We start from the raw sequence: 15,200 nt of genomic DNA on the forward strand, positions 1-15,200 counted from the left end.
AAGCCTTAATGTTTTTTACTTTTTAATTATACACTTTACCCTAGTGGTACAATTGATTCAGTGTGTATGGCATTCAGTAAAAAATCTTGAAACTTGCACAACCTTCCCCTACGCATTGTCCAAATTCCCACGTCCAACTTGTACCCACCCTGTCCAAATTATATTGTTTTGCACTCACGTATTTTTCTTGTATTTAAGAACTTTTCAAACTGTTTTTCAAGAATTTCCATGAAACGGTAATATTCTAGAAGAATCAAGGAGCAAATTTATGTATGTCATCAGGGAAAAATGTATTTATAATGTCTTTAATCTTGTATCAAAGTTCGAGCCTCTGGAAATTGTTCCAATTTATGCAACTTACCCTATTTCAAGATTTCAAGACGTCAAATTTCTTGTTTTCTTGAAATAATTCCAAGAACCTCTCGGAGGTGCTTGGAATTTTCAAGGTACTAACAATTTGAAGAGTTTCATGAGGAAATCGTTTTTGATGAAGAATGTTTCTGCAAGAGATGAGACAAAAAGAGAATGACTATGAAAAATACTATGTTTGATCTTGTAATTTAATCGTAATGGTACAAAACGGTCTAGGTGTACGTTATCAAGTACAACATCCTGAGAATACCTGCAAAAGAATGACAGTTTTGTATGCACTTCTTTTATTTCCGATAATACCCTGTCATATATTATTTAATACAACCTTTGGTTATTTTTTCTAATTTATATGGCGAAATTTCAATAAATTCGGCAAAGAAATGAAGATATTTGTCAGAAATGACGTTTCGTTAAGTAGGGAAAATCTTGAAATCTTGTTACTTAGCTAAGACATTTTAAGTTCCATAAGTACTTCGTGTCAGAATATGAAATCTTGATCTTGGAAATATTTGACAGCTTGAAATTTTGATCTTGATCTTGGTCTCAGAATTAAGGTCAATATTTCATACAGAACTTGAAAATAATAAGAAAACAAATAATTATAGGATATTTGATGTGTCCAAAAATACCCACATTATGTCCCGAAATACCTTTATCATTATGACTTATTTCATGTTAAATTTCAATTTTATCAATAGTTGTCACGTTACACATTGAAACAAAATATAAAAGAAATTTTATGGTTTTTTTTCAATGTCATTCATAAACGTGCAAGTAATGCACGAGTGGCACGAGTGTCTTGCAATAGCGATAGGCATTTAAACGGATTGAAAATTAAAACAAAAAATGAATTAGCCAAGACACATATGTATTCGAAAATAGGTATATGCTGAATTTAGTTCGAAATTCTTTTCTACTCAAAAATACTTTCATTTGTTTTTTTTTTAATTAAAATATTGTTTATGTCCAGAGAGAAAATATTTTAATAGATTTAAAGAAGTTTAACACTGAACCTACCAAACCGGTCAAATTGTTATAATAATTGTTATAAATAGGGGTGGCTAGGAGACTTCCACGTACAGTACTCGCTCTCTAATCCGGATTGGCGTAATCCGGACGAGTTATCGACGGTTACATTTAAAATAATTTTGAGGTAATGTATGCATGTGGGTTCAGCAATGAAAATGAATTATCCTGTGATGTTTATGTTCAATAAATGAAGTATAATAGCATAGAATTATCTAATTGGCCTTTTAATCTTCTTTAAAACTTTTATTCTAATTCTACAAAAAAACTTGTATTATATTTTCGAGACGTTGAAAAAATTCAAAAAATCCATCCGGATTATGAAGCGGACATCTGTCATATTATCTCCCAATCATCCGGATTACAAAGCGAGCGCTGTAGCTGTAGTTTTTTCTTTCAGGATTCAATTTCCAAACGTTTATGATCAGTATTCAAGCTAACTGAATCTAGTCAGGTGATCTGCACGTGTGAAACCTCTCACTGTTTACATTCTTCATTCTTTTTTAATGGATTTTAATATTTTTAGGTATTTACATTATTGAAGTTACACTGTGTTTTATTTAGATCTTAATATTTGTTTTTTTTTTGCAATACGACCATCGCCGTCTTAGCATTTTTTTTTAACCTCCAGGACAAATTCTACCATCAAGAAACAATTTATAAGATCTATCAAGTATTTTTTCTTGATTAAATTATTTTTTGAAAGTTAAGTAATATCACTGGACTTTATTAATTTTATTTCTAGATAATAAAACAAATTTTGACCCCATTTGATTTTGATTTAGATCCCGTTTTCGTTAAGCCAGGTTAAATATTTAGGGTTAATGGGCTATTTTATTATAGGACATACCTAAAATTATTTAATTAAATCGATATCAGTACAACACTTTGACATAAAATCTATTGTCTCACTAATTTTGACACAATCCTGCATATGATATATTCTACAAAGCTCAAGGCTTGTTTTTTTCTCCAGTTCCCTCTTCAAGAGTTTTTTTTTATATATGCTCTGACCTTGATTTTGATAAACAAATTTAATATGATTCTCAGTTCCACTTTTGATGGCTTGTCGATCTTCTAGTATATAAACTTAAATGCTCTCTTTCTCATTCTTTTTCTACCCAAACAAACATTAATAAGGGGCATAGAGTGAATGAATCTTTTCTAACTCATCAACTCGATTATGCATAATGATATGGGAAAGAATATTATTGTTCACTGTAATAAAAATTGCAACATAACTTGATAGTGTTTATGAGTACGATTAATTGTGTGGTATGCAAGTGATTTTGAGGTGGAAGAGGAGGTTTTTTTAATATTAGCAAAATGAAAATTACAATAATTTAATTAATTTTATCTATAACCATACAATGAAAAAAAATTACTGATTAATTAAAAATTTCTCATGTGTATCTTTGCACTTGGTAATCTCTCTACTCTATCGTCAAATCTTTTTCTATTAGTGCACTGAGAATGGATGGGAAGCGGAGGGTTTTAGTGGTAATTTGCCTATTAAGAGGATGAAAATTGATTTCTTCCGTGTTTCACCTTAAACATTCTTTCCCCTCTTCAAACCATATTTTCTTCTTTAATAAATCATCATCATGAAATTTCAACTTTAATTGTGAATTGTTGGTTTGTGGATAAATAAAAATTAGAGCACATTTCCATGTGCATATTGGATAAAGCCCAATGATAAGAAAATATTTTTGTTGTAATGTAGATCGCATAAAACCAAAAGAAAAATAAAAAAATAAATAAATAAAAAAAGAATATTGCATGTGCACACAGAAAAATTTGTACACAAAATTGTTACACCGAGGGCTGTCCAGATTTGAAAAAGTGTTTGGTAAAATTTTAAGCAAGTGTTTGGTACACAATTTTTTAACTGCTGGTACACAAATTTTTAACATTTGGTAAATATTTTTTAACATTTGGTACCCAAATTTTTAACATTTGTTAACATTTTGTGTATTTCTTGTTTTATTTTTTTTTAACCATGGTTAACATTTTGAGGAAATTTTAGAAAAAAATATTTTGTAAAATTGTTCATAAATATTTGTGAATTACTATTGGGGACTTACGAAATGTTCGTAAATCGTATAACTCACTAAAATGTTCGTAAAGGATTGTATTTTTTTGCAAACACTGTCCGTAACAAGATCACCTAACGAGGATTTTTTGTTCTTTCACGAACAAATATTTCCAAAAGAACAAAAAATCCTCTTTAGGTGATCTTGTTACGGACAGTGTTTGCGAAAAAATACAATCCTTTACGAACATTTTAGTGAGTTACACGATTTAAGAACATTTCGTAAGTCCCCAATAGTAATTCACAAATATTTATGAACAATTTTACAAAATATGTTTTTTTGTATGTACACTAACAGTATTTTTTTATGAGAACTCTGATTCGTAAATTATAGCCTCCGTCGTATGCCTTATCCCAAGGAGAAATATTTTAATAATTTTTAAATATATTTTATTTTAATAAAACTGAAATATTAGAATTTATCTACATACACATTATATTTTTTTGGAAACTATACAATAAGAAGAGTAAGCTATGCAAAGTGAGAAATATTTCTTATGTTCAATTTTGTCAACATCTTTTACAGTGTTTACAGTAATTTCTTTCTTTATTTTTATCTTAAGGGGTTACGTGGGTCAGGAAGACTTAAAAAAAACAAAATATTTTCTCCAAAATTTTTTCCAGCATATTAAAAAAAAAATTTAATTAAAGTTCTTAAGCTTATAGAAGCACAAGATTTTAACAATATCTTCTAAAATTTTCATTTAAAAATTTAAAAATTTAGCCATTGTTACCTGATTTTATTGGATTTTCTTTTCTTTTGAAAAAAAAAACTTTTCGGTGGACATGATTTCTTGTAATTGATTCATCTGAAGTCCAAAAACCATATAGTGCTTGTTAGCTGATGAGTTGAAGTACTCCTTGAATGAAGATTTTTATGTCTATTTGATCAGGGAATATTTGGTTTCTGGATTTCAGATGAGCCAATTCATTAGAGTTCATTTCCCGACTGGAGTACTATGAAATCTCTGAATACTTGCTTCAAAAATGGTCGCTTAATTCCACGGCCACTTCCAGTTGAACGTAGAAGCGTTACTCAAAAACTCATATGTTTTTGGAGACCATTCTGAAAAAATTATTTAGAATAACTTAATTCTCAGTCAGTTTATTAGTAACATTAAATGGAAAAGAGGAGGCAAATATGATCCAAATCAGTGAAGAAACACGTTTTCTACCACTTTATTAACTATTCACATAGAAATATGTATGTTAAGAGGAATTCAACGAAAATTGGTATAAAAACTGTTTGATTAATTAGTAAATTTATTTGAATGGTTCAAGCAATTTTCTTCTAAAAACTTCATAAACTATCGAAATATTTCATATCGGATAGTTTAAAATTTAAAAATAAATGGGATAGGAAATTATTTTTATGTTCATAAAATTTATTTTTATAGTAATAATGTGAAATTTCACAAAATTTCAAGAACGATCTGAAAGTTTCAACATGTGGTACTTTAACATTTTTAAGAATAATTGGGATAGAAAATTATTTTAGTAATGACAAAATTTATTTAATTTTAAAATTTTACACATATTATACAATAAATTTTGAAGAATAGAATTTCGTTTTCTTTTTAAGTGAAATAATTATTTAAATAAATATTTCAAAAGTTTCAATTTTTTCTTGAAATTTTCACATGCCTAATTAATGCACTAATTGAAAATTTGGACAGAATAGCATCGAACAGACTGGGCCATTGCTCTTTTAATCGATTTTCAAAGAAGCAATGGAGAAGTGATATGACACCTTCATTGTTTTCGATAAGATAACTCACTGAGAACAGCGCCATCCAGTGTAAGTAAAATGTCCAAGGCGGGAAATATTTTCAGTTGTTCAAAACAATATATTTCACATTATTCACATGTATTTTATACTAAACTTTAATTTCACTAATGCCTAGACTCATTTTAAATACATTTCAAAGGTTTTCACAAGAGTTTTATGAGTAAAATTTCCTTTGTTTTGGTTTTTCCTGGCATCAGCTGATTTCGATGGCGGTCGATGAAATTTCGAACAGTGAATTCAAATAGAGAATGTTAACGGACTATATAATATGGAACTGTCAAGAAAAAGCAATTGACCGGGCAATTGCTTTTTACTTTTTGTTCAAGGTATTTAAATTTGGCTAATTTTACTAAAATATAATTTTTTTTACAGAATATTGTCTCAGAGAACGGAAAAAGATCAAATTGATGCAAAAATTGGTTTGATGCCGCAATTCTTCGAATATTTTTTCCACGTGTAAAAAAGCAATGAAGAAGTAAAAAAGCAATGACCATGTAAAAAAGCCCAGTCTGTTTGATGTGAATGGGGCTTAAATGGGGGCTTGAGTTCTGTTGTCTTTTAAGGTACAGCCCCCATTATAATCTAATCTGAATTGAAAACTTCAAATAGGGCAAATTTTAAATTTAGAGCATTGAAAAGTAGGAAGTTGGCAAATAAAATCTTATTGAAAGAAACAAAGAAAATTAGAAAATGTGGCGGATTACCTTTACAAATGAGCTTGTAAAAAAGTTCTGATGATTTTATCAGATCTGGAGGAGGCCCTCCACGGTGACCTTCAATTCACTGCAACTTTGTGGAGCAAGGGATGTAAAATTTCCAAATTCTGGGAAGGTTGCCGGCGTCAGTTTCATGCTGTTTTCATAAAATATCCCCAGGTTTTCAGAGTGATTCTCATGCTGTAGACAAAAAAGACACCATAAACCATTTTTCTGAAGAATTTCACTGATATACGGAAAATTTACCTGCTTTTCCAACTCAAAAAACACTTTTTCTCACAGAAATCTACGCTTATCCACGTGTCCTCACCATTATATTTGACACAGCACGCGTAACACCCGCCATGATTCCCGAAAAACTGTCAGATATTGAGAATATTGCGCAAAACTCTCCGTACTTAGTACCAAGTGAGTTACTTTTCTCTCTCTTTTCTCTCCCGCTGAGAGAGAAAAAGTGCCAGAGTAACAAAATGTACACGATCTTAGCTCCTTTCGGTGAACAAATCATTGTGTACACTTTTTCGTGATCTCTTGGTGTAGGAAATATGTGCATAAAAAGTTATTGTTTTTATGTACAGAAATTTTTGTGTACATATTTTTCTGTGTGTGGCCTGAAGGAGGGAATGAATGAGACAACAAGATATTCATTGAGTACTCCCAAGTTGATGGTGTGTGACACATATATAAAGCACATCGTATGCCTTCATCAGATTATTAGGTTAATTTCTTCATTGAAAACAATTTTGAGTAATTTATCCACTTGAGAGTGTCTAGGTCTAATTTTCTTTTTTGGAACAATATCCTCACATGAAACCAAAAAAAAAAATTAAAAAAAAAAGAAAAGGGGGAGAGAAGGAGGCAAATAAGGGGTTAAGATGAACTAATAAGAAGTTGAAGAATAAGAAAAAAATAAATAAACAAAAGAAAAACAAATAGTTCTCCAAGGTTCTAAAACACTCAGTTACTTCTTTTTTTCCACTTAAGACTCTTAATCTCTGTCATTCTCTCATCTCCCAGTAACACAATTACTAATTGTTGGTGCTTTTTTTTGTTTTATTTCATCTGCAGTGTGTGGATTTATCAACAAAGATGGACCGGGCCCCAGATTAAGTTTTGCTCTTGAACCACCATCCTCGGGCATTGTTTCAAGAAAATCACCTCTCCTGCTGCCATGCTCTGTGAATTTCACACGTAAGTTTTCAATTAAACTATCAACACAATGGATATTTCTTAGGGTTATGGGTCAAATGGGAGAATAAAAGGATTAGCTCATACTAAAATCTTTGGTCTTAAGCTCAATAGAACAAATTGTATTCACCATACTTTGAGTCAATGTAATTTAAAGTTCAAGGGTTTAATTTTTTGATTTCAAAGATCTTGAGTTTCTTTTATGCTAGATTTATTTGGCAAGTTATTTCTTCAAATATGGTATTAATTTGTTCATTTTAAAATACAGATTTGCATTGTACACACGAGAAAAGTATAGGTAGTATTAGTATGATTTATTATTAAAAAACTATATTTTTAAAAAAAATTTAAATGAATATCAAACAATTTTTTAGAGACATAAATTCTTTACAAGTTTTTCTTTTATATTAAAATTAAGCTATAAACTTTAAAAAAAGTATAACAAACTTTTATAGAATGATTGAGTTAATAGTGCAACAAAATGATGTCTTTTCATAGACGTTATTTAGAATTTTAAAGGTGTCCTGTGGTCTAATAAAATATTAGCTTTCGGTTTTTGGGCCATGAGATCTCTGTATTATTTCCTCTTTAATTTTTTTCTTGATCCCGAAGTCCCCGTGTTGTAAAATACTCGTATATGGGACACTGCACTCTTTTGTGGCTATTTCATGAGGCGCTGTTAAGCATATTCTATTTAAAGTCCATATTAACTTTGCCAAACGAAAATCATCTCGACTGAAGTATATTCTTAAGTTGAAAACACTTAAGGGGTTATTCCAGGAGAACGTCTAAAATTAGCGATTCTTTTTTGTGAAAATTTCGTGTTGATCGATTGTAGTAAAGTCACAGAAAATTCCCAAAAATGAACCGCTAATTTTAGGCGGTCTCCTGGATATAGCTCGTTAAGCATATACTTCAGTCGAGATGAAATTTCGCATCGAAAAAGAGTAATAAGTACATCGATATCCGTCGAGTTAATTCAATTTAACGATAGAGTTATTACAAATCTATAGGTTTTCTTTAATGAATAAATAGTATGTATTTCAATTTTTTCGGGTTTGGAAAAGTAATTAATCAATTATTTATTATGAAGAATAATTTCCAGATTTTGTATAATATTCTAAAGAAACTGATTTTTATCGTGAAACAATTCCTTATTAGATTCAAGTTTAAAAAAAAATATTTAAAAAAATGTATGAAAACAATTGGATATCGTTAACTATTCAGCCTATTTAACGACCGAACAGACGAACAAGTATACTGTAATGTCCGTGCTGCCATTTTATTGTCCGAACTCCACATAGAGTGCAGTATAAAACTTGATTTTTCACCAGTTAAAATTTTCGCCTTTCATCTCCCGGAGACAACTTTTCACAATATATCTTCGCGTTTCAGACGATTTCTGAGAAGTGATGTCACGTTGTTAATTCTTCCAGTCATTACCACGCTTAAAAGTCATACGAATTAGAGATAGAGGCTTGGGACCTCCGAAAGATCCCCTCATAAGTCATCCCAAAGACCCTTTAACATGCCCATTATTTCGGCTTCAGCCCTCCCCTGCTACTCCAAAACCAGGTTTTTAGGGATTGATCGAGAATACGGGCGATTTTTGGATATGTTTCAGGGGTTACCTGGGCGGAAATTTCGTCCATATACGCAAAAAACCACTGAATCATTTCTAATAACGGTTTTTCACCATCAAAGGTCAAAATCAAGAGAGCGTATTTCTTTACATAGTCCTTACGTTTAGTAATACTGATAACCTTCCAGATTTGAGAATTCTCTCCGATTGCGGTTTTCGTACCGATTCGAAGTTATATCAGAGAGAATTTACCTCAAAAACCAGTTCGAAGTTTTAACCCTTTAAGAACGATTGGAACACTGATGTCCCAAAAAAATTCTCCTACGGCCTTTTAAAGTTATGTTTTGCTCTAAGAAGTCAGAAAATTTGTTTTTTTTTGACCCCCAATTTTCGACTTAAAGTGTTAAACCAACGACCAGTTGCACAAAAATGAATTTAAAATTCAAACACTCGCCATACTTAAATTCCATAAAACTGCACAAAAGTATACCTTTTGTAGTAATTATTTCCGTACTGTTTTTGGATTTGTTGACGATTGAAGTGTCAGGATTACCGAAAATTCGAAATGGAAGAACAGCCTGCGCTAAAACGGCAAATATGTAAACTTGCACTATCGGTCGATTTTCGAATAGATTTGACTTGGCTTCGAAATGGCTTTGTCTGAATGATTATTACTCAATTGAGAAGAAAGCCAATTAGACCCTGTTTTGGTTCATTAGGAAAGATCTTGGAATTTCTGACAAGCCTGAATCAATTCTAATTGGTTATAAAACCGGTTAGGAACCGATAAGTAATTTTTATCCGAAAATCAAATCTACAATTCTTAAGCTATTTTACGCGATCTTCTGAGTTATTTAGCCCGGTTATACAGGCTTCCGACTTAAAGTTTAGGCATATGGCTTCTCTAATTTCTTTTCAAGAACAATTTTTAAAATTGTCTACTTGATCTTGATTAGCCAGTTGAACTCTTTTCTATTTAGGATTCCGGAAATTCGAGAACTAGGTTTTATCATTAGTCTGAAGCCTATATTAAAATCGAAAATTCGGTACCTATGACACTGAATAATTTAACGCCTTTTCCAAATTGAGGATCTTAATATTTAATATTTAATACTTTTTGTAATATTATTCTAGTTCGGATAGTACAACACAATTCACTTTAATTTTTGAGAAAATCTTTCTAGCCTGAAGAAGTGTTGATAATACTTGGTGGCAGCTAAGTCCTGAAAATCAAAATTCCGAAATACAAAATTTCGAACACCAAAAGCTCGAAGTGGCCAAAGTCCTGAATGGGTAAAAATCCCGATTAGCCAATAATTACCCTTTGTCACACAGAAATCATAATTTCCCGAATTTTGGCTTTTCGGGACAGTAGCTTTTCTGGGATTTTGGACTCTTCGGGATTTTGATTTTTGGGATTTTTTTCGACTTTTTAATCTAGATCCGAATTGAAAAATTTCGATTTCATTTTAATTTTTCAAGTCACTTCGGCTTTAGGGAAATATTTTAATTTCTTTGACAGGTTTTGAGCTTTGAATGCTGTCAATGATTTAGCCAATCCACGAAGCGATAGAACTAAAATATTTTATGTTATCAATGTTTCTTGTTGAACAAACCCGTGGATGAATTATTAATTCATCTTGTTCGATCCTAATATAAATATATAGGGCATTGAGAGCTAAATAGATAAATAACAACCCAAATTTATAAATTTCTTCGTTGCAGAAATTAAATACAAAACTTTAACTGTACCATCGATTAAATTATATGCTTCTGGACAAAAGAAGTAATTAGAGACAAAGGCATTTATAATTTAAGGGGCAATTTCTACGGAAACTTAATTAGTTAATGATAACTTTCGTCAGATCTATCGATAAAATATTCTATCATCCAAATTGGGACGGAAAGTTTTGTAAAAGATGCAATTAATCACCAAAATCGAACACAAAATCTTTTTTATGCTTCTATTTAATGTCTTCTAGCGACTTGATCCTAAGAGTCATCGGAAAGTTTGTGACTTTGCAATCTTAATTGCTGTTGATACATCAACAAAAAATCGGTTTATTCGCAAAATTCTGTGAATTTTAATATATCTTGTTTGATCTTGATACCAAATCTGATTGAAAAACCATTTAAATTAAGTCGCATAAATTGTCTGCATATTTAACAAATATATCATCTATTTTTGGGATGTATTGTATATGTATAAATGCCCATATTAGAGATGGATGGTATTTTGGATATATTTTTTTTCGGGGTAAACACATAAAAAATGAAGAAGAACATTTTGCATTTCAAATGTTTCTTATGTGACTTTTTTTTAGGAGTTTGGAGTTGAGATAAATTCAGGAGAAGAGTATAAATTTATTGGTGAATACAATTTGTTGTGCAAAAATGGGCAAATTTGTCAAAAAATTGTCGAACAAAATGGTTGCTGGACCCGGTTTTTTTTTCTTTTCTTTTTCGTTTGTTCAGTGGGATTCTTGGGTGAAAAAGAAATTAATTTCTTTTAGAGAGGGAAAAAAAGAGCCGTGTTTGTTGAGTACATTAATCAAGAGTTGTAATTTGGGATATTATTAATTTTCAGGTGATTTTTCTTATGATGGTGTAAATATGAACTATGATGGTGATGAGGGTGATTACGAGGATGCTGATGATAATGATGGGGATGATGGTCTAAATACTAATAATTACGAGGATAATCCAAATTTTTCGTCATCTCACAATAATGCGGACGATTTTGCGAATTTTATTGAGGTGAAACGCGATGGTTCAAGTGTAATAATTGATGAGGACAATGATGCGAAAGAAGATTCCGAAAATGATTTTGATGGATTTCGTTTTCGTCGTCAAATTTCCGTATGTCACATTTTATTTATTCTTTTATTTTCATCTTCAAAATAACATTTACTTCACAATCATGGTGAATTGTGAAATGTGTGTCATTTGTCTCAGCACAAATTGTCATCATTTTTTTTTACTGTATCTTAGGTCCCATCCTTCACCTATACATGGTTTCGCAATGGTGAAATTCTTGTGACACAAAATAACAATTTTCGCATCTTTCCAAATGGAACACTCAAGATTTTCTATTCGGATCATGCAAATGGTATCTATCGATGTTTGGTCAATGATACAAAATCAATTTATGGCGCTATTATATCTCGAGAGAGCAAAATTTACAAAACAGGTAAGTTCAGAATATTTTATACATAAATATATAAATTTTTCTATAAAATACCAACACAGAAGATGCCAATTTAACTGACGATGTAGATATTTTCGAAAGATTCCCCGTCCCCAGGCCCAAGAACACCGGCCGAATATTTTTTGTCCCTTTCTGACTCTTGAAAATTTATTCTCAACCAAACTGACGGTAGATCAAATCCCGGTAGGGGTAATTTTTTTCAGCACTTTTACACCTTTCTAAACTATCTCCGTTCAAAGAAAATGTTTAAAAAGCAAAAGAATATTGAGAAAATTGGAAGATGTATCAATTATGACGAGAAGAAAGAGACCTAAAGCAAAGAAAATTAAAATGTAATAAAGCAAATGGTTTATTACCCATTCAACATTGTAATTTCTGTAAAATTGCTTACTTCAGTGAAAGTAACCATTAAGAGTATGACTCAAATTTTATATTATTCAATTTTCTTAATTTTCCTTTTATTTCTAGCGAAATGAAAAGGAAACAAAGCTCGATTGGTAATTTACATTTCAGTGAAAATTTCATGGAATGCACTTAAATTAGAAAAAGATTTTTCAGGCTTCGCACTTTGCACACACTCAGCGAAAAATATGAAGTGTTCAAAGGCAGAGTATGTGCAGAGCTTGAAAGTTTTCCCATGAAAGTCTTGGAAATCTCCCTAAATGATTCGCGCCTTGGATAATATTTCCCCGTCTCCTGTCTTAATCCCCCAAGTGTGTCTCGGCTAAAATACAAAGGCGGAGGCAGAATTTTTATTTCATTCCAAAAAATGTTTCTTACTTTGTGGAGAAGTATTTTATTATATCTGCAAAATTATGATTTTGAAAAGTGATAAAACTTCATATAATTCCAAGTAATACCATGGGAAGAGGAAAACATTGAAAGATCATTTCTCTGTTTGGAACATCCCTTTAGAAATAAAAGAAAATATTCCTGCCCTTTGGACCATAGGAATCTAAGTAAGATCTCTTTGTTGGGCGAAGTTATTTAAAATTTTCAACAGGATTTCCTCGCAGAATTGTCAGAAAGATTTCGATCTCAAATACAAAATTTTAACGAAATCGCTTCATAAACACCGAAGATATGGTCCGGCTCAGGTTACTTTCATTTATAAATGGGGTCAGGCTAGAGGTAGGGCAAAGTGCGATCCACTGTTGAAAATCTCTTAACCTCAGCTACAACATACTAAAATTTAATCAAATTTGAAAATATACGTTCCGAGCTTTTCGGTATTGAATATACGAAAATCGCTTTTTCGATTAATTGGAACTTAGATTTTAATTCGATGAAAATAGAGTGTTCAAAAAAGTAGCAGAATTTACCGAGAGTTACCAAATTTTTTGAAATTCTAACAATTAGGGTAAGTGTGCCAAATTCCGGCCAGCTTGCAATTTTGGCCACCTTTTTTGTTCCTCGAATTTCCATGAACTTTTAGATTTTACGTACTCTAGAGATTATACAATGCAAAAGAATAACAAAAAATGTAGCTTCGACAACCGAGATGACGTGAAAAAGTTATTGGAAGAATTCCCGAAAGGGCAAGGAACTATGAGAATGAAGGTGGCCGAAATAGGGCACCAAAGCTATGTCTATATTTTTATTCATTTTAAAATGTTTTAAGAATGATTTTAAACAAAACAAAGACGATAAACTTTACAAGGTCCCAAACAACATTCTTTCAGAAGAAAGAATAAAAAAATCAATTTGTATTTAAAATATTACATTTCAAACTTGAGACTTCGACGCTTGCATGCAACTATGCCGAAATTTGGCACACTTACCCTAGATATGGCAATTTTTGATCCCATAGAGCTCGGGTCGGGAAGGCTCGGTGGTGCTTAGGTTTTTTTTAATCTAAAGCTCTTAGGCCCAACTATAACATACTTAAATTTAGGACAGATCCATGCCATAGGGGCTGAGTTATTGAGGAAACAATATTTTGGGATGTTCTAAAATGGTTGCAAGGAGGTGGGGGGGGGGAATAGATGTGATATCATCTGATGTTGTCTATCCGATATGTAGCCTTTGCCGAAATTTGCTTCTCGATATCTCTTTCCGTTCGTTTGTACTACGTAGAATCGGCGGGACGGATGGCCATGAAAATCGTTTTTGGCGGGTATAACATTCGTGATCTACGAGTGTCAAAACGTGTACAAGTTACATTCACATTTTGAGCCCGATCAGACGAGGTCGCATTTCGCCTTGGACCACAGAAGCTGAGATTGTAAGGAATCTGAGCCCATCAAAAATTTGAAGGAATAAGGAAAAGATGTTTGAGGCCTACAAGATAGTGTGATTGTCAGTTTGATGATTTTGAAACTTAAGCGTATGTATCCAAGTAATCGCTTAACTTAGACCGGATCATAGATCGAACGCAAATTTTGAAATCGCACTTGCACACGTCACCTCTTTAGTGGCCCAGAGAAATGTACTCGTACACCTCGCAGATTCAAATCCTTTTGTAATGATTCCTTTATAACATAAAGTAGTCGTTGCACGTACTCAAGAGTCTGCGGGGTGTACAAGTGGATTTCTTTCGGCCACTAAAGAGCTGACGGGTGCGAATACGATTTTAATAATTTGACCTCCGAAAAGATCTTGATATCAGCTGCAACGTTATTAAAATTTCAGATAAATCAAAAGACTTTTAGGATTTGACAGTAAATCGACATGGCGGTCAGAAGTGTCAAGTCAAGATGGCGACCATGTCCTATTGTAGATCTCGAGCATATTATCCTAATTTCCTATTTAATTGGAAAATTTTTCTTCAAATACTTTTTTAATAAAGTTTTAGGAAGACCATCATATGCGTTCAAGATGAAAATAGTAAAAAAGGGACATTGTTATTGAAAATATTTAACGAAATCGAAGTGTATTACAGTAGACTCTCTCTCAATCGGGAATATGAGGCAAAATGTCATCCGGTTTAGCGATAGAATTGAGCATCAAAGCCTTTGTAAATTCCACAAAAAGCGCTCAATTATGAAGAATCACGATAAAATAGGAAGAACTGCAGAGAATTTGATCGAATTAGCTTCATAATTAAACGTGAAAATTGTGAACAAAATTTGTTGCCCGATTGAGAAAGAGCCGATTGCGCGAGAGTCTACTGTATTCTAGTTAGATAAATTTAAAGTTGATTTAGGAAATTTACTTTGAATACGCTTTCGGAATTAGAAGTTCAAATAACTTTTTAACGACGTTGTTTTTTAATAAAATACGTTTGC

The 15,200-nt window shown here is 31.8% G+C and overlaps 1 protein-coding gene across 2 annotated transcripts in view; it reads left to right on the top strand.

Annotated features, from left to right (window-relative positions):
- LOC129800048 (cell adhesion molecule DSCAM) overlaps positions 1 to 15,200 on the top strand; it is a 113,327-nt gene that overhangs the window by 38,295 nt on the left and 59,832 nt on the right. For both annotated transcript variants that reach the window (XR_008751578.1, XM_055844407.1), the window contains exons 2-4: positions 7,064 to 7,186; positions 11,353 to 11,624; positions 11,757 to 11,955. Coding sequence is in view for 1 of the 2 variants with exons in the window: in XM_055844407.1 (XP_055700382.1) it covers positions 7,064 to 7,186; positions 11,353 to 11,624; positions 11,757 to 11,955 (594 nt within the window). In the remaining variant the exon portion in view is untranslated. The remainder of the gene's footprint in view (positions 1 to 7,063; positions 7,187 to 11,352; positions 11,625 to 11,756; positions 11,956 to 15,200) is intronic.

This window comes from Phlebotomus papatasi, chromosome 1 (genome assembly GCF_024763615.1).
Source record: "Phlebotomus papatasi isolate M1 chromosome 1, Ppap_2.1, whole genome shotgun sequence".
NCBI lineage: Eukaryota > Metazoa > Arthropoda > Insecta > Diptera > Psychodidae > Phlebotomus > Phlebotomus papatasi.